The 22,215-nt window shown below is 45.6% G+C and overlaps 2 protein-coding genes across 4 annotated transcripts; one reads left to right on the top strand and one right to left on the bottom strand.

Annotated features, from left to right (window-relative positions):
- The first annotated feature begins 722 nt into the window (after window positions 1-722).
- On the top strand, window positions 723-15,421 carry serinc5 (serine incorporator 5). Of its 2 annotated transcripts, none has more exons than XM_057032852.1 (12): window positions 723-973; window positions 8,409-8,576; window positions 9,963-10,141; window positions 10,248-10,330; window positions 10,490-10,583; window positions 10,984-11,195; window positions 11,281-11,373; window positions 12,109-12,232; window positions 12,806-12,875; window positions 13,029-13,065; window positions 13,463-13,607; window positions 13,887-15,421. In XM_057032852.1, exons 1-12 carry the CDS (start codon window positions 947-949, stop codon window positions 14,029-14,031), a joined length of 1,377 nt encoding a protein of 458 aa, XP_056888832.1. In that variant the 5' UTR covers window positions 723-946; the 3' UTR covers window positions 14,032-15,421. The 2 variants fall into 2 exon arrangements, with proteins under 2 accessions (XP_056888832.1, XP_056888831.1); XM_057032851.1 differs by lacking the exon at window positions 723-973 and adding an exon at window positions 3,768-3,874.
- Window positions 15,413-21,969, bottom strand: thbs4a (thrombospondin 4a). Of its 2 annotated transcripts, XM_057032838.1 has the most exons (23): window positions 21,707-21,969; window positions 20,935-21,132; window positions 20,606-20,853; window positions 20,438-20,540; window positions 20,271-20,362; window positions 19,930-19,981; window positions 19,640-19,842; window positions 19,395-19,532; window positions 19,238-19,318; window positions 19,009-19,161; window positions 18,808-18,912; window positions 18,625-18,732; window positions 18,372-18,531; window positions 17,524-17,642; window positions 17,409-17,461; window positions 17,246-17,330; window positions 17,070-17,166; window positions 16,810-16,988; window positions 16,674-16,722; window positions 16,361-16,557; window positions 16,085-16,257; window positions 15,866-16,005; window positions 15,413-15,790 (listed from the first exon to the last, which is right to left on the bottom strand). In XM_057032838.1, the coding sequence occupies exons 1-23, from the start codon at window positions 21,786-21,788 to the stop codon at window positions 15,747-15,749; spliced, it is 2,859 nt and encodes a 952-aa protein (XP_056888818.1). In that variant the 5' UTR covers window positions 21,789-21,969; the 3' UTR covers window positions 15,413-15,746. The 2 variants fall into 2 exon arrangements, with proteins under 2 accessions (XP_056888818.1, XP_056888819.1); XM_057032839.1 differs by lacking the exons at window positions 15,413-15,790; window positions 15,866-16,005 and having other exon boundaries at window positions 16,121-16,263; window positions 16,367-16,557.
- Between the last annotated feature and the right edge of the window lie 246 nt (window positions 21,970-22,215).

Genomic DNA, 22,215 nt, shown 5'->3' with positions numbered 1-22,215 from the left:
GAGAGGGAAGTCTGGGCCTCTCTGCTTAGGCTGCTGCCCCCGCGACCCGACCCCGGATAAGCGGTAGAGGATGGATGGATGGTTCTTTCCATTAGTCTTCTAATAGAGGCTGTATTTTCATATTGCTATCATATTTAGAAGTAGCTTACTCTTGTTTATTGCTTCATTTTTTCCATATAGTCTCGCTTAGAATGATCAAAATCACATTTTTTCAGCCTATTAAAATTTCGTTGTGGGATTTTTATGCAGCCCAACACATTCCATGATGAAAATTCAAATAGTTTATGTTTGGGATTGTCTTCATTTATGTTTGACGCCTTACCTGTAACGGGCCTGGGTTTTACTGTAGTTTTAATGATTAATCGTTTCTTCTATTTAGGGTCAGGCCGAATGCATTAAAATTACAGTAGGACCCGAGCTTGGGTAGGAGGTAACGCTCCAGTTTTAGGCTAGAGGCGGGGCTAAGAAAAGACCCCCTATCGGATACACGTGGAATTACAACCACGTATCCAAGGTAGTTTTCTATGTCAACTGGACTGGGTTTCTTCTCTTGAAGACGTTTCGCCTTCTATCCAGAACCACGCTATTTGTAAATAAGTCTGTAATCCATCAACTTCATAACATGTCTTATCTTGGATTTTATTACATATATTTTATTCGAATCGTGCTGCTTTACACAACACCCCTCGTAAAAAAAATTAAAAAAAAAAAAAAAAAACTACCTACCCCTCTTCCTACCAACCTGGGGTAGGAAGAGAGAGATGCGGAGCAGGGAGAGGAGATGGAGGCCAGGCAGGGGGGAGGAGGTGGAGGAAGAGGAGGAGGAAAAGGAAGGGGACGAGGACGACTGTGCAGTCTGACGAGGACGAGCGCGTTGTTTCTGTGACGGTGGGGACCGACGAAGCAGCGAGCTCCGGACCGATCTGATCCCTTCTCTCCCTCCAGGATGTGCACTCCGTGTTGCCTCTCTCAGGTGAGGAGAGCTGTCCTGATTCTATGCCCTGTTTTTGGTCCCGTTGGCGGCTGCCGATGGTTCAGTTTGGGTGTTAGACCGCAGCTTTGGGCTAAGTCGAATTATCCAGCCGTCTTAACTGTTCTTTCCCCCATCGATATCTGCAGCCACGTCACTGACAGCTTATTTCCACATACGTTTGTCGTCGTATGTGTTCCAGGACCAGGACGAGCGTTTGTTCGGGTTGAAGGAAAAATAAGTTCTCTGTTTTGGCTGCAGGGAGACAAAGAGATTAGCTGCTGTCAGCTACAGCGGCGAACATCTACCTGCACGTCTTCTTTACAGATGTGTGCGACCGAAGTGTAAAAAGCATGAATCGATTAATGCGATTGCTTCTCTCCATCTCTCTCTTTTTTTTTAATTTTCTTGAGCCTAATTCGTTTGAATGACCTCGGGGGTCATCAAGTTCCCCAGTTTATAGGAAAACTTGAGGCCAGCACAAATTGCTAACTAATGTTAGCAATCACGTCGCATTTTCTAAAGGATTATTTGATGTCGGGAAATACGGTATTTACAATTCTTGTAGCGCATGGGATATGAGAGGTGCTTTATTTTGTCTACAATGTTTATGATTATGCTTATACATGGACTTACAAAGTAAATCAAAATGGGTTCTTTACTACAGTATTGCTATCGTAATTACTGTTCATTTCTTCATATAATTTGGTACTTCGATTAGATTAACGTGTTTTTTTCCTGGTAAATTAGCCTGTGGATTCTTCCAAGTGTCTTTTTCAAATAACAGATTGTTTGGGACCTTGAGGGCCCCGTCGCTGAGCTGTTCTGGTCATGAACTTAATTACAGACACATCCCTCTTCTAAATAGAGCTTATTCCCATTTCCTGGGCTTTTCTGAGACAGGGAATGAAAGAAACTTGGAAGGATTACAAGTAAATGGAGGGGATACAATGAGACCACTTTTGTTGTGTAACTAGTGTGTTAATCCCTCTCAAATAGACCAATAAGTGTGGTTACCATAGTTATTGTAATTTAGAATTAATTGTGCCTGCACATGTGTGGCCATCTAATGGTCTCAGAGGCCCAAATGCAATGCACAACCACCTAATTTCCTCTTTGGCTTGGAGGTGGAAATTAACCATGGGTGGGTGTTGTTTGGATTGTATTTGGCGAGGCGAGCGGCACAATGCGGGAGAAGCTCACTTGCACTTTCTCTGCAGGATCGGGGATGTTTGCCATGTGGTGGTGGCTTTGGCTCCGTGGGGATCTGTGTCCCCAAGTGTTGGCTTCGAGTGTGCAACAGATTGGGGGATGCATCTAGATGCCCTTTTTCATTTAGAGCCCTTCTGATAACATTTTCTCCATGAAAATGTGAAGCTGACTACTTTTGTCCATTCTGCCGTCTAGTAAAAGTACCAGCCAGGAAAAAGCAGCTGTCACCATTGAGAGTTGGCTATTTTCAGCTTCCCACCAGGAATGTTGCTGCGCTCAGCAACAGCACCGTGACTTAGTTTGTTGACATTGTTGGCAGCCAGTCATTGATTGTATCACGTTCTTAATTTGCCATACAGTAATGCTTTCTTCTCAGCCCCGGTCCGTGCCTCATCCGTAATCTTTGGACGTTAGGGTTGAATATTCCAATGTGATCTTGTGAAATGTCTGCAGAGACTCATAAATCCTGCTGAAGGGGTCTGTTGAGTTGGGTTTTGGCAGGCAGTTGCTTAATAAAGTGACTAATTTGAAGAAAGAGCATACTTTAGCTTACACCACGATGTCTTGGTGTTCGACTGTCAGTGTGGCTTGGCCTCATGTTCCGGCCCTTCTTCCTGTGTTCTCTTTGGCCCACTTCCTGTGTGTATTCTTCTTTTGTCCTCCTGCTATTGTTTCACTCCTGCTCTGGACTGCAGCTCTTCTCTGTACCTCCGCTCCTAGGTTCTTTTTGTTGGTAGTAGCTAGGGCCTGTGTTTGCACAGCAAGAATGGAAAAGACACCCCTTTGTGTATAGGAAACAGAGAAGCGATACATTTTTGCTGCGTGTATACAGCTGCCTAGCTGTAGAGACAATGGGGGAGTTGTCAGTCGCAGTAACAGAGAAGCTTGAGTAGGACTTGGTTCTGGAACTCTGCCTGACTGAACGTAAACCTGACAAAGAACCTGCCTAATTCTTTTTTAAGATTATGTCTGTGCCTTTCTCACTGTGCCGGTCCACGCTGTGGTTTGTCTGCTCTGCTCAACAATGCGGAGTTGTTGAAATGTGAGATCAGTAGGTGTGTCTGCATTTTCGGCTCATATGTTGTTTGTCAGGCTTCATCTTGGAGGAAACATTGAAGTGTGTTAATAAGATGGAAGAAAGACGTCGTTGAGTGATTCGGGACAGGGTTTACAGATATGACGGGTGAATGACTGAAATTATTCGGGTCACATTCTTGTCGCCAGGTTGCTTCGACTGGGCTCATCAACTCGGTCACAAGACTCGTCTGACTGTACTGGAATACTTGCTCGCTAAAAAACAGGAAGGGTGCACTGGCCAGTGGAATGTTCCACTTGTTTGCAAATGTAACCTGAAAATCTGAAATTTTATGATTATTGATGTTTGTAAAAGAATACCGAATAATTATTTCAATAAATTGGGTATAATTTTCTGTATTAATCCAAATTTGGCCCAGATCACTTCTGTATCTTTTCATTCTTATTAGTTGTGGGGATTTTGTGGTCGACCTCATTTTGAAACTGGTGTGTTTACATTGCGTAAGTTCTTACTTCTGCTGTGCTCCAGGGATAATCGCCATCTTTTTAGTTGTTTTCTGTAAAATCCTGCAATTATTTGCATTACTGTACGACTAAGGGTGGTACATAATGAGGGAGGACGTTAAATCTGTGAAATCATCATCAGTCATCAGTGTAGTAAGTGTAACCATGTGTTGATGTGGTTTTAGGTTCGTCTGCATGTTGGACCGACGTTATCATCATGATTACTGATTAAACTGCCGGCTGCAGCCTTGCACTGGCATGGAGTCTTGTTCTGAATGGTGTCTGACCACAGAAGTTTTACAAACAGCTGCAGAAGTATATTGGCCTGTTAGCTAGCATTTAATTTTGTTGTGGAGAAATTCTATTTGTCTGTCAGATGAGAGTGGAAATAAAGATGATTCAGATCGGAGAAACAATAATGTGACTATTGTATTTGAGATCTTGAAGACACTGGTCAGAGAGTGGAATGCAGTCTGGGTGAGAGTGCTCTGAGGTGCAGTAATCTCAGAGCTTTTATCCTTGTCTTCCCACGTAACCTTGGTCTTTACCCAGAACTGGCCAAACAATGGTACCGCTTGGATGCAGTTGTCAAACATTGCAACAAATCTCTTTATCTCAGAACATTTCGTGAAAGTACGCACTCGTCTACATTCTGGAACGTGTAATCTGTACATGGACTTTTTCCACAGTCACAGATATCCAGCTACATCTGTCTAAAGCTAAACCACTTGCACTTCCAACTAAAACATGGTTTCTAACAGCTATAATTTTACTCTAATTTCTTCCGATCTTTCCTTTTTATTAAGAGAGTTTAATGTTGCGGGCAGCGCTGAAGCTGAATATTGCTGATATTGTGTCCTTTAGCAGGACAAACATGGAGGCCAAGTATACGTTAAAAAAAGAAATCCACTCTTCTGAAACCAGTGCGAACGGCTGCTAATTCCAGAGCTGCTTTTCCCCCCAGAGGGGCCAGTTCACTCTGATTTGTCCAGGGAAAGCCGACTCTTGTTTGCTGCGAGCAATAGTGTGACCTGACCCCTTGAACAGCTGGGAAGCAGCCAGGAATTGGGGAGTTAAGGCACAACTGATTTATGGAAAAGGGCAACTGGAGATGACGGGGAAATGGTGAAAAGCAGAACATCGCCTATTTTCCATTGAGGAACAATTTTCATTTAGCTGGGGTTTTGAAAATCTTTGGGACACTTTCACCACAAAAAACTTTCCCTGAATATAGTATTTAGTAGGGAATTAGAGACTTTTCAGATTCCCTGGAATTCTTGAGGGAGAGGGCTGTGTGCTGGAGAAGAGTGGTTGGTGAAAGACACTTGTAGCACTACGCATGTCCACACACCCAGATTTTTAAGTCAGCATGTGGTTGCAACTATGTTTATTTCCATTATTCACTTCTTAAAATTGAGCCAAAGAAGAGACGTTATGACATTTAGACCACTGTTGATGTTGACGACTCAAAATAACTGATGTTGGGGCTAAACATGGAGTCCGCAGCACTGAATCATGAGTCATGAAAAATGGAAAGATGGAAATCTCGTCGAAAAAATGCCTTAATAGATCTCCAAGTTGGGGGTGGGTGAGGGGACAGAACAAAATCAGAGTATATCCAAGATTCAGATGTGAATGTTATGCTTTAAATTAGGTAAAGTGTGGCAATGGCATTATTTCTTGTAGCATGTTCTAATCTTTTATAAAAACACTTGAGTGACTGCAGACACGGTAACCACCTTCTCTCATGCTGATCCACCCCTTTAGTTGACAGGGGAATGGGTGGGTCACTCATGAAGTGGGTGGGGTCAGAAGGGGTTGCCGTGGATACTCTCTTTGTATATCTGTATACCTCTGGTATTGTACATTCCAACTCTGTGGACTGTCCTGACGACACATTTCATGACATCTCGGTCGTTAAAAATCATGAAATCATCTTTTCCCCCCTTCTCATGTGCATGCAGCAGAGACAAAGGCGTCCAAGACAAAATGAGAGACGCTAAAAGTGTCTGCTGACGCGCTGTCTTGAAGACAAATATTGATGGTAGCTTTATGCAGAAAGCAGAATGTATTAAGATTTTAGTGGGTGTCTGAGCCTGTATCGCTGAACATGTGTGTAAGGGCCAAGTCCCAGACAAAAACCTTATCATTGTGTAAATATTTTAATTTCCTTGGTCAATTATAGGTCTCGGGGCTTGTCTTACTAACAAGGGCTGTATGGTATTAAGGTCACCCATGAGGGAAAAAAATGAGAGGAAACAGATTTTATTTTTAAATGACAAACTTCACAAAGTTAAAATGTTGAGGATAAAGCAGAACTATAATGGCAAGAAAATTGCAGAATGTAAAAAAAAAAGTCAGCAAAATGTCCTTTTTTGTATTTTGACAAACAGAATGCAGGTTTCGGGTTTCCACAAACGATAATAAAATGTTTTCACATCAATAAGGGGTACAAAATGTAGACAATCAATGGAGAGATATTTGCTCAGTATAATGGGGTTATTTTCCCTTACCCTCCCCCTCAACTGCCAAACAGGAAGTTACAAATGGGAAGCAAACTTCAGTATTGTGTTCTCATCACAGTCTCTGTAGTGGAAATTTCATGCTCATATACACTCTGTAATTAGGCTGTTATTTGCTCGCACATTCATATGTGTAAGATTAAAAGAACAGCCTCTCCTATGAAACTCACAATCTCTTATCTTCTCCTTGACTGGAGAAGATAAACACAGCAAGCACATTCCCAGAAAGGGCTCCAGGAGAACTAGTCAAAATAACACGGCTACATGCGGGGAGGTCTGAAACCAGCATGTTGAACATAAGGCCAAGGCGACATGCTCTGTTTAAATAGACAAAATCCAGACGAGTTGAAACAGAAACAAGTGTACGTGGACGAGTGAATGAGGACAAGTTAGGTTAAAGAAAGGTCAAAGGTCTTCTGTCATGGTGGACAATGATGCATAAACTGTATATACGATGAATGTGACCCAGACCTACTTAGTCTGTGTGCTTGAAAAGACTCCGAAGCTTTGTGATTTGTGTTGCAAATAAAGTGTTGCCACGCTGAAACTATCTGGCCCAGTGTGGCGCAACAATACCCGTTCATGGTAATGGCCAGAAACAGAAGTAAGAGATTTTTAATGGGTTGATAAATGTAACTTAGTTTACAGTTAAACATCTGGGACCCGAGTTTGGGAGGTAAAGTATTCACAATTTGCTTTGTGAGGCAGTCACGAATGTAACCTAGCCTAAAACCATTACCGGTAATCCCCCGCAGCTTTACACACAGTGAAGCATTTGTTTATTTCCACTGTTTGATGGTCAATCTGATATAACCCACATAGTTGTTAAATCGTTAAGATAATTCTTTTCCTCTGAGTTGAAGCAGATTTGGCCGCTCAAAAGAATTCCGCCGCTCTAATCGGTCGGCACCCCAAACGGAGGACAGCCGTGCACGGCCATGTGTTCCCAGATGAAGCGTGATCCCGACCGTGTGCCCGCTTGGATCAGCCAGTCGGCAGCGTAACGCACATTAGCGACATCTGGAGCGGAACGCCTCAATTCGACAGCTCTGTGAAGCAGCCTCACTCGGCTCTACATTCTTGCCAGAATTTCCAGGCTTGAGACAGATTCTAGGCACTTTCTCTGCGTAGTAAACTATTGATTTGTGAAGATGCATTAACTGGCTTAGAGAGAGCAAGTGATGGTTTTAGCAAAAGCTTTCATTCCCTTCATGTTTCTTCCATCCAGTGTTTCCCAGTCCCGCTGTGCTCCCCAAACCACATCCTATTTTAAATTTTTTCGTACATTATCTAAATTTACCCTCCTGTATTATTACGCCGTCTGCTTTTTTTTCATAGCAGCTTTTGTGAGTCCGAAGAATAAGGTCGTTTTACCAAGTTGGAGCGTTAAAAACCAAGATGCGTTTAAAACCAGGCGTGGTCTTTTGGACGGTGGTCAGTCATTCTGTAGGGCACCACGCTTCAGCTGTACGCCACAACAGAGGGCGTAGAGCCCGGAGCAGCGTGTGTGTTCTGCTCCTCTGGTTGCAGTGGTGGGTTGGACAGCATCTCTAATTATGGACCCGTTCCTTATCCCATAAATATAACACTGGCCCTGTCTTTCTGAGGCAGTCTGAGTATGAGCTCCCATCCTTGTGTCTGTGTGTGTGTGTGTGTGTGTGTGTGTGTGTGTGTGTGTGTGTGTGTGTGTGTGTGCCCTCCCACAATGCTCAACACTGGAAGACAAGATCACCAGCCACTCTGAAGGGGGTGGGTTTTGATCCCTTGTGATCAAAACCAAAGAGTAAACAACAGGAAGTTTTCATGCTGGCTTCAAGAGGAACGTTGAACCTTTGGGGGGGGGGAAATACGAACCGGATATTGTTGCACTTCATATTTTCCGCCACGGTTGCAGCCTTTTATGAGACTTTTGTGCTGTATACTAAAACTTGCCGTCCTATATGTGTCGTGTTTTCAGTTTAGTATGTGTCTCGATGTAAAACCCGACAGTTACGCTGACTTTTGTGCCGTTATTAAACATTTCACGGTCCCGTCTATAAAGCCCAACACATTTACCTCATATCCGCCTTCTCCGTTATGCCGAGGCTTCATAAATATGATTGTTGGGTTCATTTCTGATTTAGTATGGTCTGAAATGTTTTGTGTCTGGTCTCCTTTCCTGGCAGGTGGCCTGCTGCTGCGGCTCGGCGGCCTGCTCGTGCTGCTGCAACTGCTGCCCCAAGATCAAGCAGTCAACGGGTACCCGAGTCATGTACGCCCTTTATTTCCTGCTGGTCACCGTCACCTGCGTCGTCATGATGTCCCCGACTGTGGAGCAGGCCATCAAAACGCACGTGAGTGACACGAAATCGACTGTTGGTCCCTTTTAAATACAGCAACAGCCTCGGTTCTATGTTTCTGATACCGGTATATGTCACTAGTGTGCCTTTGTGTTGGTAACCGGATAGGTACATGCTGTTTTTAGTCCTAATTGGCTACACGCAGCAGTTACCGTGGTGATTTGGATGTCTTTGTGGTGATCAGAGCCCCTGAGGTGTTCAAACTACCTCAAGAGGTGGCAGAGATGCACGAGCATTTTGAATACATATGTAAATTAACTGTGTCAGAGACGACTAGAACAGGGCGTGTGCATGTTTAGAGAGGAACTGGATCTTGATGTTTGCGCTCATGTTTCCAGGTTCTTCTCAGTGTGTCGGTGTCGGTAGATGACAAGGAATAAAACGGTTTCTAGAGCAAAGAGGCGAATGGCTTCTGATCGTCCCTGCTGAGTTACAGCACACAGACGGTGGACTGTCGGCCATACAGGCGGCACAGTGTGAAGTCCCAGCTAAGAGAGCAGTCATTGTGCCTACAAGAGAGCTGTTCTTTTCTGGAGAGATTTACAGCCGTCTGAAACAGTCAGCCTTTTCCTTCTTAGTCGCTTACACCATGGACATGCTAATAAGGCCCTTAATGTGTGACAAAGGCACAAAAATAGGCTTTTTTTTATACACACCATGCTGTGTTCTGGCCCTGGAGTGTGCTGCACGCTGATGTGATGACAACTCAATCTGCTAGCATCTCACTGGCGTGCACGGAAGGTCAGACTGGAGGTGTGAAACACTTTATAAAAGGTGTGAAACACTTTATAAATATCCAAGTTGAATCGAACCAGCGACTATAAGTTACCAAATATGCGTAGGCCACTCCGAATATTTCTTTACGGAATGCGGATCACAGATTCGTAGTTGTCAGTCTGGCCCTGAGCCACTCGAGCGCTAACAATTTTCTGTTGAAGGTCACATTCGTGTTCTTATCTCCTCTCTGGGTTTTTGATGCTGCTCAACTGTGATTGGGGGGGTAATCCCAGCACATTTCTTGCTCTCTTGCGTGTTCCCTCTCTCCCTCTTACAGCTTTTCTTTCATTCCCAGTCGCCCTGACTTACTGACAAAAGGCAGTTAATTTATTCATCAGCGTCTTTTGTTTGGGTACACTGACAGTTGGTTGTACGGCCCCTCTAACAGCCTGTAGAAAAAGCGGGATAAAAAGGGGCTCCGCGGAGAGAAAGAGGGCCTGTTGTTGCAGCCTGTTCGGCCTTTTTGCTCCTTTAGAGGCGTGACGTCCAGAAAAGCCAGAATCGGCTCCTCTGCTCCGGTGCTCTAAATCAACACGAGCGGTTCTTTTCTCCGGCGCCGGTATAATTTGACGAAGGTGTCGTCTGATTCTGATTTGCCCTCAGATCCCTTTCTACGATGTGATGTGTGAGAAGCTGAACGCTGGGGAGAACTGCAAGGCTCTGGTGGGCTACTCGGCCGTCTATAAGGTGTGCTTCGGCATGTCCTGCTTCTTCCTCTTCTTCTGCATCTTCACCATACGCGTCAACAGCAGCAGAGGCTGGAGGGCCGCCGTGCATAATGGGTAAAATTGGTGGTTTTAGATTTAGAACTTCTACTGCTGCAGTATTTTAGATACATTATGTGAAATAAAAGGTGGCCTGTGGTTTTATTATGAATTTCTGTGTCAGATTCTGGCTGCTGAAGTTTATTGGACTGGTGGCGTGCTGCGCTGGAGGCTTTTTCCTCCCAGAGGAGGAAAAATTCCTGGAAGGTAAATGGATTTAGCTCTATAACGTATCATGAGTATAACGCGGTAGCCAACGCGGTGTTTATAGTGAACCTATCCATCCGCACAAGTGTCAATCTAGAGAACAGGAAGTCCCTTCTGTGGTGTGTGACGGCGTCTTTTTCCCTCCGTCCACTGCCACAGTGTGGCGCTATGTAGGCGCCGTCTGCGGGTTCCTTTTCCTCCTCATCCAGCTCATGCTGCTGGTGGAGTTTGCCCACAGGTGGAACACAAACTGGTGAGATCATCATGTTTTCTATCCACTCTTATCTCATGTTCCACCCTGTAACTCACAGTTGTTGTATTTACTGGTAGTCTGGGGAGGATGAAATCATCAATGCTGTGCACACACACACACACACACACACACACACACACACACACACACACACACACACATGATTCACCCAATTCTTCATAAACCCTGAATTTCCCCAACAGGCGAAATATGATTCATTTTCTCTTTTTTCTAAACTTTTCTTTAGGCCACTGGTTCCCTTGTCAGTTTTCCTTTGCTTCTCCTTGTGCTCTCTGGATCTTCCTTTACTCCTTATTTGATTTGCTTCGCCCCCGCTCACGTTATGTCTCTCCCCCTCTCTCCTGTTTGTTTCCTCTCGCTCTTGTCTCCCTGTGTGCAGGAGTTCGGGAGTGAAGTATAACCGCCTGTGGTATGCAGCACTGACGTTTGTGACTTTAATGCTCTTCACCGCCGCCGTCGGAGCCATAGTATTTATGAGCGTGTACTACACCGATCGCGAAGCCTGCTTATATAACAAGATCTTTCTGGGCCTCAACGGCAGCCTGTGTCTCATCGTATCCATGCTGGCCATCTCCCCGTGGATACAAAAACGTAAGTGCTGGCATTAAGGTGGTGTGTTGGGCGTGCGTCTCCAGTGTAGACGGTTCTAATCATTTGTTTAAATCTGTGTCTCTAGTACAACCCACATCAGGCCTGCTGCAGCCAGGAGTCATCAGCGTGTACGTCATGTATCTCACCTTCTCCGCCTTCACCAGTAAACCGGCGGAAAGTAAGTAGTCACGGGCTGAAACCGCTCCTTATCCCCCCTATAGTGAACACCATGTATCCCACAATGCATTGCTCCCTATCCAGCAGTATATCCCATCATCCTTTGTGGCTGCACAACATGATGATAAATATTGAATCATAATTAAGGTACTTATGAAGGGCATAGTGGCACATCAACAAACAAACCATCACAGAATGTTTTGCATTTCTGAACCAGTAAAAACAAATGAAAACTACTCACTCGGCACCATCGCTGTGTTGCATATTTATTATTCTATCACGCTATGACTCAATAGGATATTTTTCTAGACTATGCTGTCTATATTGAGGTGGAAATAGGGAAGTTTATGTGCAGCTGGTGCAGCTGTGGACACTTTTGATCGCAAACCAACCGACAGTTAAAAACTGAAAACAGGATGTGAATTTTAAGTAAAAGATGTAATTCTGAACACAAACTAATACGCAGTGATTCAAGTACAGGTCTGTTCTGACTATGTTCTGTGCCCGGAGGATAAGGTGATGCAGAGATCTTGTGTAACTGATAACGTAACGGTTGTGTCAATCATAGCTGTCGGGGAAATTGTCCTCGTTTACCTGCTGGGGGCCGTACACGGTTATCTGGCCAGTTCTCCTCCTTGCTGTTGCTAACGCACCACCGAAATACACACCGACTGTCTGCCTCTTTCCTTCCTGCTCCTTCACCTCCTCCGTCTCTGTCTGCACGCTCTTCGTCCAGCTGTGGAGAGGGACGGTGTGAACACAACCGTGTGCGTGTTCCCCTTAAACTCGGAGGAGGGCGACAAGCAAATCGTGACTGCCGTGGGAACCGTTATCCTCTTTGGCTGCGTCCTTTACTCTTGGTAAGAGACCCAAGTTTTAGCGGTGCTAAATCGTTCTTTCTTCTTTTTTGAGAAGAACTGTGGCAGATTGTTCGAGCTTTGTTCTGTAATATCTGAACACCTCTGGCACAGACATACATTGCTACTATGCTTGTGTGTGTGCATGTTTTATTCATCTCCCTTATTAGCATAAACCTCATTGTTTTGCATCTTGTATTATTAATCACAGGGAAGGAAACCCCCCACTGACACATTAACCTTGTCTCCAAGAGTGTAGACATTGTACATCCACTGAACACCTCTTGTTTCTACATGCAACCACATCGTTTTATATTATGGTCTGGAGACTGTTTGGAGGCTGCAGTCCAAACCCACGACCAGCAGCTGTGTTAGATGTGACGTGGATTTATGTCGGGCTCTAGTGACTAACAGGGCGTTGTTGTGACTAGAACTTTGGCTCGCTTCTTTTATTTCACATTTGTCCAGATGTCTCCCATCGAGAGGAGGCATTATCTACACATTGTAGAGCAGAAGGAACTAGACTCTGAGTGTGAATCACAGTGTTCTTCCCTTTCATTTGCCTTTCTTCTCCAGCCTGACGTCAACCTCTAAACGGAGCTCTGCAGCGCTCCGAGTGTATAGGAACAGTGAGCCGGAGAATGAGGTGAACACACAACTCTTTATGTCTCACAGGCTGATTTGGTAAACGCATGAAACAGGACTGACAAATGTACCTAGCTCCCATTTAAACCTTATTTTTAATATGCTCTGATATCTGTATTCCGTTAATAACTTGTGTGTTTTCTTTATCTGGCAGAGAGCTCGCTGCTGCTTCTGTTTTGGAGACGACACAGGTAGAGAAAACAGATTCCTCGACCCCCCCCCCCCCCCAGCTTTTCTCAGTGCACACATTAATTCCTCACTAGTGTTTGCACACAGAACAGATATGCTCATTACTATTCCTCAGCCAGATCGAAGATGGGGAGAAAGTATTGGTCAGCAAACACAGATGATGTCACTGTTACTAGGACGTTTGTATGACACGTCAAAGCTGTGCCAAAGCCGAAGGATTGTGGGTGGACTCATACTGCCCCCTGTCGGTGGAGAACACATAGATATCAGAACAAAAATGGTGCATATCATCACTACGCCGTATATTAAACACAGACGTAGCTCAGGGGGGAGTATAGTTTTTGCCTATTTTTCATTCGAGCAGTTTTCCCAGCATCCGTCTACAATTTCTCTTTCAAGATGACTACGATGAGGAGAAGACCGGTTCTGGCCAGAACGTGTTGTATGATGAGAGGGAGGGAACCATCTACAGCTACTCGTACTTCCATTTTGTCTTCTTCTTGGGATCCCTCTACGTAATGATGACAGTCACCAACTGGTTCCAGTAAGAGTCACTCCTGGCATTCAGTACCATTCAAGTCCTTTACCCGTCTGCCTGTCCTGATATTTAAATGTATAATTATGTATATATTATATTTATATTCATTAGTACCCAGCAACCTGGCTGTTGTCGCTAGTGAGGATTTTTTAGCATGTTTGTAGGAAATATAGACTTCTAAAACCTGCAAGAATTCATTTGTGTTGATTTCCTTCTGCTTCAAAAGAGACCGAAAAGTCACCCATATATAGACTGATCAAAGATTTTGCTCCATTTTGTTCTCAGCTATGATAATCACAAGATTGAGAAGCTGTTGGATGGAAGCTGGTCAGTGTTCTGGATAAAGATGGCCTCCTGCTGGGTCTGCCTCATCCTCTACATTTGCACCCTGGTTGCTCCGTTGGTATGCCCGAAGCGCTTCGAGGCCTAGCCGCAGCCTCGCTAGCCGCAGCCTCGCTAGCTCAGCAGGCTACTCTGATTATGATGTGTCCAGTGGAATCATCACACACCCTTTTACCCTTTGAAACACAATCTTTTACTACCTTCAGCTGTCAAAACTGTGGATCTTTTGTCGCCCTTTGTTTTATAAAGTAGTTGTGGAGTTTTTTTTACAATGTCTGTTACCAACATGTAGCTGGTAATTTGATCTTTTCTAACCTCCATTTACTTCTGGGGAATTTTTTTTAATTCTTAATGGTTTATATTACGTACAGAACGACCCGCCCTTTCTTTGTTTATTTCAGCTTGATGTTTTTTTTGTACAGTTCAGTCATGAAGTTCCTGCAATTTTCTTGGACAAATGTATTTGTAATTCATCATATTATGACCATAACTGTATTTATTTAAGTGATGTAAAGTGAACCAGATTTGTCCCTAACTTTGTCTTTAAACTCATGTCTCAGGCCCTTATGTAAGCTGTATGTGTTATATACATTTATATTTATGTTGCATCCTTTTGTAGAAGTTTTCCTATGCAACAAAACAAGCTTGTTTGTTTGTCCAATTCTCTAAACTCCCAGTGTTGTGACAGTTTGGATCACAAAGATTTTAATAATGTTAGTGCTCTCTTTGGGATAACTTTTTTTAGTGAAATCTACGTGTTTTCTACACCATTTCATGACTGATGTACGCGGCGGCGCTCTGAATAAACCTGCCTTACTGTGTGTAACCCTCACCTGAGCGGAGCGCCACCTCTCTGGAAGAGCTGCAGGGGCACAACTGAAGGACTTTTGCCAAAGGTAGTCAAAATACAACGTAATCCTCAGATTGTCCAGCCATTTTGCATGTACAGACGCTTAAATCCGCTCTTTTCTGTACAGTTCTAAAGGTGTCTTGTTTTTGTTAATTGTATTGGTTCATAAAGGTGGTCACACAAGTGTTTTTAGTCAACACTGGATGTTGAGTTCACTGCCGAATTAAAGTTATTAGAAAGGCTGTCACCTGTTTGTGTAATTGATGTTTTCTATTTTATAAAAAAATACAATATGTTGCACATCATCAGCCTCATTCGTCATCGATAAATTAGTCTGTTACGACTATATTCCTAAAATACCTGTGATGATTTACATGCTTTATGTATCTGCAAATATTCTTTTTTTAAGCTTGTGTCTTCTTTTTAATGATTGCTATTAAGGTGGAAGTTGCTGGTGTTCTTAAACCATAAAAGAATGTTACATCGTGTAGAAGGACCGATTATGGAGGATTGGTGTAATCCTAACAATCAGAAGGTTGCTTTTTATTTTTGGTTTTTAAGTTGAGCTTCTGTTGTGGCTGCTGTTACATTTCACTCTGCAAACTTTAATAAAAACCACTCAGAGTTCTGCCATCTTTATTTTTTCATCATATGATAAACATGATGGTGCGTAAAGAATTAGGTTTTAGGTGTTTAGCTTTTCTTCGTATTCTAGTACAGCAACACTCGTGTTGCACTGAGAAGAGAAGATTTACGATTATACTGCTTCATCTTTATGCTGTGGGTTTATATGAAATGCGCTGGCTTCAGTTACACGCCTGAAGTCAATAATGCCCGTTGTTGCGCTTCCTAAAAGCCTACGACTCGGATAATGTGCCATCATTATTGCGTTTCAGTAAAAATCTTTCCGTTTCGGTAACCTTCATCTTTGCTGCTGCTGCTGGAGCAGCGCCTCACTGTGCGTCCTGGGCATCCTGGTAGTCTTCAGGAATTTTATCTGAAAGAGAGGCATCTTGTAAGCGGACTCGGACATCGGGACTCCTGAACTGTGGGGAAACGTGCAGCCTCTCACCGTTGCAACGGTACTTCAGATTGGACCAGATTATGTTCTCCTGACTGAAGCAGAACACTCCCAGCCTGCCGCCTCTCATGCTGGTGTCAATAATCACCCCGGTGTCTGCCACCAAATCTGAACCCTCAAAGAAGCGAACCCTGGCACACACACACACACACACACACCTCGATCAGCTGAGGGTCTTCACCTCTTGAGTGCTGCTGTGTCTGGTTGTACTTGATGTATCCAATCTGCGGCCTGTGCTGGAGGATCCAACGGTAGGAGACTTTGTCCTTCCATCCAACGTTTCTGGGGTCCTTCCACAACAGACGGACCTGCTCGGGGGTGTCCCCCGTGTGCCAGAGGGAGTTTCGCAGATATTGTCCAGGACCCGTTTTGGATTTCACAGCCTAGCGGTGAAGATCAACGGAGCAAAAAGGACGAGGATGAAATGTGGAAATCAGGAAATCGTGAAAGGATCACGGGAGATCTTTTCTAAACGCGGGTGTTTGCCTTGAGCTGTATTCCCGGCTCGGCGACGGCCCTGAATGGTGCACCCTGCCAGTACGTTTGCTCTGTCTGTTTCCACATCACCACATAAAAGGAAGAGGAGTCCTGGTAGCCGAAGATGAAGCCAACGTAGTCATCGTCTGTTACAGTGTTCACGTGGAACGTTCCCTCAAAGTCAACGCCGCTGAAAGCCGTGTATCCTATAGAAAACACGCGTGCGCGTGGGGACAAGTTCATTGTACAATTTACAGCAGTCAGAGAGATAATAAGTCTCTTCAATTGGAAAATAATGATGTATGGGTCATTTGGGGCTCACCTATAGCGAGGCCGGGGTCAGAGTTCATGGTCTGAACAATCTCCATACCCTGTTGGGGCAAAAGAGAAGCTGGAAGTAAATGGAACCCCTCACAGACACTAGCCTAACAAGGGAATATACGTTGAATCTTGTCCACCTGATTGAGGACCACCCAGTTGGGGTCGATCTGGGATTCTCCCTCCGGGTCCAGCACCACGGTCTGGTAGGCCCTGAAGTCGGTCAGGGTGATCTCTGCGTTCTCTGGGCAGTGGTCGATGACGTCGATGACACTGTCTTTGTCAAAGTCCCCTTCGCACTCGTCTCCAACCCTGTTCACTTTAACACGACACCGTGTCAATGTTCAGACGACTCGCTGCACACTCACATGCACGTACACACCCAGAACGTGACACTAACTGTCTGAGTCCTTTTGGTCCGGGTTAACGACCAGCCTGCAGTTGTCATCCTCGTCCAGTACGCCGTCATTATCGTCATCGGCGTCACATTCATCTCCCTGTCGAGGCAGAAAACGGCGTTTGCATTCGTCTGAACACCGACTCCTAATATCAAATACGGAATATCAAATACGGAACCATTCCGTCCTTGTCTGTGTCCAGCTGAGAGGAGTTGATGGCATCGGGACAGTTGTCCTTGCTGTCCTGGTGGCCGTCGCCGTCCCTAACATTAACAAAAAACACCAAAACCTTATTAATGCACAGATATATTCGCACCAGAGTTCACGACCTTGACCTCTACCTGTCTATATTGTCATCGCAGGTGTCCCCGACAAGGTCGTCATCTGAGTCCGACTGTAGTTAAAGCAGAGTCAGAGTTCTGACTGTTTCAGCTTGTTATGGATGTCGCTGCTCACCTGGTTGAAGTTTGATATGCCAGGGCAGCTGTCGCAGGCGTCTCCCACCTCATCCTGGTCCCTGTCTGTCTGCTCAGGGTTCGGAACGCGTGGGCAGTTGTCCTGATTGTTCGGCAAGCCTGGGAATTTAAAAGAGTTTGACAAAAACACAACCCGCAGCCTCGGCCTGTCAAGCGCTTCACCAGATGGCAGCATTTTGTTAAGAGGGGAAATATTTTCCATCAGCAATTCACGCCTGGCAGAGGCTGGCTGTGGAAAAAGAGAGCTTTTAGAGAGGAAGCAGACATCAGCGGACGATCAAGCGCTTGGAGCCCCGTCAAAGCGGAGCAATGGGAATTCGCTGCTCTGAAAACTAGCGTGATTGTATTTAGGTGAAGAAAAGGCAAAAACAACTTAAAAAAAAAAAGTTTGTGTTCAGTGGAACAAATGACAGGCTCTGAAGTTCAATTAAAAAAGAGAAATGTTCCGAGCCAGCACTGGGAACAGTTCAGCATTCACTTTTTTTCCTTTAATGATGCTTGAGTTGTTTCCCAGAAAGCCAATGGCTGAACTGCTGGATGATGTGAACCGCAAAGAGGCAAAAAAAAGAATACCTGGATGTTCCAGCAGCTGCTGTCACGCCATATTTTTCAGCAAGCGGATCGTAAATGCGGCGTTCTTGTCTAGACTGTCCCAACAGACTGTGGTTTGGACACAGTAATGTTTAATGTAATTATCAGCCATTAGGATGTTGCTGCTCCATCCCACCGATGACCGATCCACCTTAGTGGCCATCGTGACCACGGACATGAGCCGATCTATAGCAGTGTCACCATGATGATGATGGGGACACGTCAACGTTGACTTACCGTCCCCGTCCTTGTCGTCATCGCAATCGTCCCCGAGCCCATCCTGGTCAGTGTCCTTCTGGGAGGGGTTTTTAACGTTTCTGCAGTTGTCACAGGCGTCGCCATGGACGTCCTGGTCGCTGTTTTTTTGGTCCACATTGGGGACAAGCCAGCAATTGTCCTGTGGCAGACAAATTAAACACAGTTTGGATTCGTGGCTCCATCAGGAACCCACAACCACTGCAGACGGGCCCTTCGGATTGAATTGACCTACATCTTTGTTAATGACGCCATCGTTGTCCGCGTCCTCATCACAGGCGTCACCCATCCCGTCTCTGTCTGCGTCCTCTTGCCCAGAGTTTGGAACAAATACGCAGTTGTCCTAGAGACAACACAGCACACGTCTTTTCACACCGTGAGGAGCAAAGCTTGTGGAGATTCCAGATGGAAGCAGTACCTGCTGGCAGGATTTGTCTCTGCATTGGGGATTCTGGTCCGGATAACCATCAATATCTGTATCCTTACCACATTTATAGCCATTGCCCGCCCACCCAACGCCACACTGACACACACACACACACACACACACACACACACAAAGTAAAATGAAAGTAAATGTGGAATGTTACTCATTGGAGATTTTGTTCTAAATCCATACCATACAGCTGATGCTGCCGTCTCTCTCCAGGATGCACACGGCGTTGGCGCCGCAGGGGCTGGGTCGCCCGTCGGGGCAAGGCCTGGCGTTCTGGCAGCCCCTGGTCTGGTTGCCCGTGAAGCCAGTTTTACAGTCTCCGCAGCGGAAGGAGCCCTGGTGAAGACAACCCAGACTGAGAAAGGAGGGCTCGTCTTTAATGACATCCATCGTCTGGTCGACGTGGCGTTACCATGGTGTTGTAGCAGTGTGAGTTTGCAGTGCAGCCTCCGTTCTCAGGTGGACCCAAACACTCGTCTATATCCTCACACACCTGAAGGGAAAAGCACAGGATCAGAGTTATCCGTCAAATAATTCAGAGGTAGGAGGCGGTTGGTGCATCGCTGTACCTGCTTCTGGGACTTTGCGTAGTGCACCCCCACTCCAGTTAACTCTGGACCAGTGTATCCCAGTGGGCAGCTCCCACAGCGAAAACCTGGGGCAGTATTCACGCAGGTGACACCGGAGAAGCAGGGGCCAAACTGGCACTGACACACACACCCACACACAAACACACACACGCGTGCAGACACACACGTTACTTTGTTGGATCATCAGGGGCTGTTCCAGCAACACAAGTGCCACACGTGTCTACCTCATCTACGTCATCACAGCGCTTCCCATCTCCTGTAAATCCGTCTGGACAGGGGGCGCACCGGAACCCCCCAGACTCCGCAGGGATACACAGGTTCTGTCTGAAGCAGGTGCCAGGTGGGCACTTGGTCAGAGGCTGAGGGTTCAAAGTGCCCGTCCCTGGACTTGGAGGTGGACCTGGGTCTGTTGGACCTCCTTTGATATCTGTGGGCACGGAAAGACAGAAAGATACAATAATCCTGTTTAATTTAAATGACGTGCACGTGAGCTGCCTGTTCAAGTGTTGCTTACCACAGACGAGACACTCTGCGATGGTGTTCCTCAGGAAATTTGTCTCCTTTATCTGCATCGGTGGGAAAATCGTTGCAGAAATGTTCATCTCAACTCACATACTCTTCATATTGGGAGACCTGTCTTAGATTATGCTGAGCTAAGCACAGATTCGGCCCCCACTGGCCCCCACAAACTGAAATGGATTTTTTCACAGTCAGTGTCTGAACATAGTGGAGGGGAAAAGCGTCATTATGGGATTAGACTTCTAGAACTTGTCGAAATGTTGAAATTATGATTTCAATTTAATCCATTTAATGCAGCTGGGATATTTCCTGAAACGAAACACCAAACCAGATCACCTGCTGCAGGAGCAGCTCCTTCATCTCAGCAAACATGCTCTTCAGCTCCCCGACGGTGGCCTGGTCGTGCATCATCCGGGTTCCCACGATTTCTGGGGGAAACAACAAGGGTCAGGTTAAAATGCGTGTGATGTAATGTTGACCGGCAGGTCTCTCCGTGTTCTGACCCAGCAGCTGCAGAGGTTGAACCTGATCCATGTTACAGTCCTGCAGGGTGGCCACGTTGTCGATGGTGTCCTCGATGACAAGTTTCAGATCCGTCAGTTTATCCTGAAATGGGAAAAGAAGACAGACGAATCAGCTGCTCGCAATATTGATCCTACGAACACGCTCACCTGTCCAACTATCGGTAGGGTCCTGAGAGCCACCGTGTTTGGGCCTGGCGGCAGAGCCCCGAATGCAGCCGGCAGATCGTTCAAAGTGTGCACCAGCCTGCAGTCTACGTAGATTTTGAGGCGAGGTGGGCCACGCTGAAGGCCGCTGGCGTGGAGCATCACGTGGTGGTCTCGGCCGTCTGCCAGGGAGGCGTGATTAAAGCTGGTGGTGGCTATTCTGCCATCGGTCTTCTGGTACCCGACAGTCACTGGCAGCGGGGAACAGGAAGATTGAGAAACAGACGGAAGACAAACGTGGACAGAGAGATGAGGTCACCGGCGCAGGTCACCTTTGCTCAGCTTGGCCTGCACACTGAGCTCCAGGTACTTGCTGTTGTCTTTAGGGTTGACGAAGCTGTAGAGAGAAGTGGGCGCCCTACTCTGGAGCTTGAATGAAGACAGGAGGAAAGCCTCATTTCTCCCTTTGTTCTTCAGGCTTCCCTGGAGTAAGTCTGGCAGGCAGCCCGGGGAGTACAGCAGGTCGTACACTGCAGGGAGAAAAAGCCTGTTATCGGAGTCGTGGAAAAAGCTTTAAAAGCCACTGAAAGTCTCATCTGCCGCACTATAAAGGTGCTCACTCTTACGTAGTCGAGGAGAATGTTAACAATAACTGGCAGGACACAGTGAATAGCTGCTGCTGAGTCAGAGCACGTCCATCCTTCATTATTTGGGATGTTGTGCGAGCGCATGTTCTCATTAGCATCACGCTGTGTTTTATAGAGTGGCAGATGTGGAGTTGGAGACTTTTTTCCACTGGAACAAACCACTACCTCACACCTACATGGAGGGAAATATTCACACTTCATGCAGCCCAATAATTACAAAGGTCCAGAAACCGTTGCTCAGATCTCAAGGCAACTTTAAACAGGGCTTTTCTCAGATGGTTGTGAATGATCTTTCTTTTTCTGACGGCCACTGCCAAATGGCCACTAAATCATATAAAGGGATTCTTATTAATTGCAGTTTTATAAAGATTTCCCTGAACAGCATAAAAGTGGAGCCTATTATTGAATCAGATATGTTTGTTTGATGGTGATGAGGGGTTTCTCAGAAGGTACTTACCGATGCCTTGAGCTGTGACAGTGAGTGCCAGCTGTTGCATGAGCAGAGTCAGAGCTGCAGCTTTTGCCCACACGCACATCATCAGAGCTTCAGTCTGAGACACACTTCAAAAGAAGCTGCGCTCCTGATGAAAAGAGCAGAGTTTCCACGTGTGGCTTTGCAAGAAAAGCCAAGAAAAAAGGTATCTAATCCAGCAGGGCGATGAAACAAAATCTCAGCAGAGGTGAGATGGTGATGTTGCCGCTGCTGCAGCTTTTAAAGCAGAGAGGAGTGGCTCTGTAAGGTAGTTGCGAAAGTTGTACAGTGCAGGGACTGTTATTTTTTGTGTGGGAGTGTCCCCACTGGTATTACATTTCAATCAAAAGATCATTTTTATTTTTCTCTCAGGAGTCCGTCTTTCTGTGATCTCCTGGAGTCTGTCCAAACAGGGTTTAACCTTCAACAGTCTGACTGACAGCAATCAGCAATTACCGTACAAAAAAAAACCTTTATGCTGATATGAGTTACAT

Source organism: Takifugu flavidus, chromosome 5, assembly GCF_003711565.1.
Source record: "Takifugu flavidus isolate HTHZ2018 chromosome 5, ASM371156v2, whole genome shotgun sequence".
Lineage (NCBI taxonomy): Eukaryota > Metazoa > Chordata > Actinopteri > Tetraodontiformes > Tetraodontidae > Takifugu > Takifugu flavidus.
Note: the sequence above shows the minus strand (reverse complement) of the source record. Positions and strands in the feature narration are given on the sequence as shown.

Bases quoted from the DNA above. Each gene is read 5' to 3' on its own strand.
- thbs4a (XM_057032838.1), bottom strand. From the start codon at position 21,788: ATGATGTGCGTGTGGGCAAAAGCTGCAGCTCTGACTCTGCTCATGCAA. The intron at 20,854-20,934 runs GTGACCTGCGCC...CCCCGCTGCCAG, and splicing joins GCAGGCCAAGCTGAGCAAAG to TGACTGTCGGGTACCAGAAG. The intron at 16,258-16,360 runs GCAAACACCCGC...CTTCACCGCTAG, and splicing joins AGCCGGGAATACAGCTCAAG to GCTGTGAAATCCAAAACGGG.
- serinc5 (XM_057032851.1), top strand. From the start codon at position 3,827: ATGAGGGAGGACGTTAAATCTGTGAAATCATCATCAGTCATCAGTGTA. The intron at 11,196-11,280 runs GTAAGTGCTGGC...CTGTGTCTCTAG, and splicing joins CTCCCCGTGGATACAAAAAC to TACAACCCACATCAGGCCTG. The intron at 11,374-12,108 runs GTAAGTAGTCAC...CTCTTCGTCCAG, and splicing joins CACCAGTAAACCGGCGGAAA to CTGTGGAGAGGGACGGTGTG.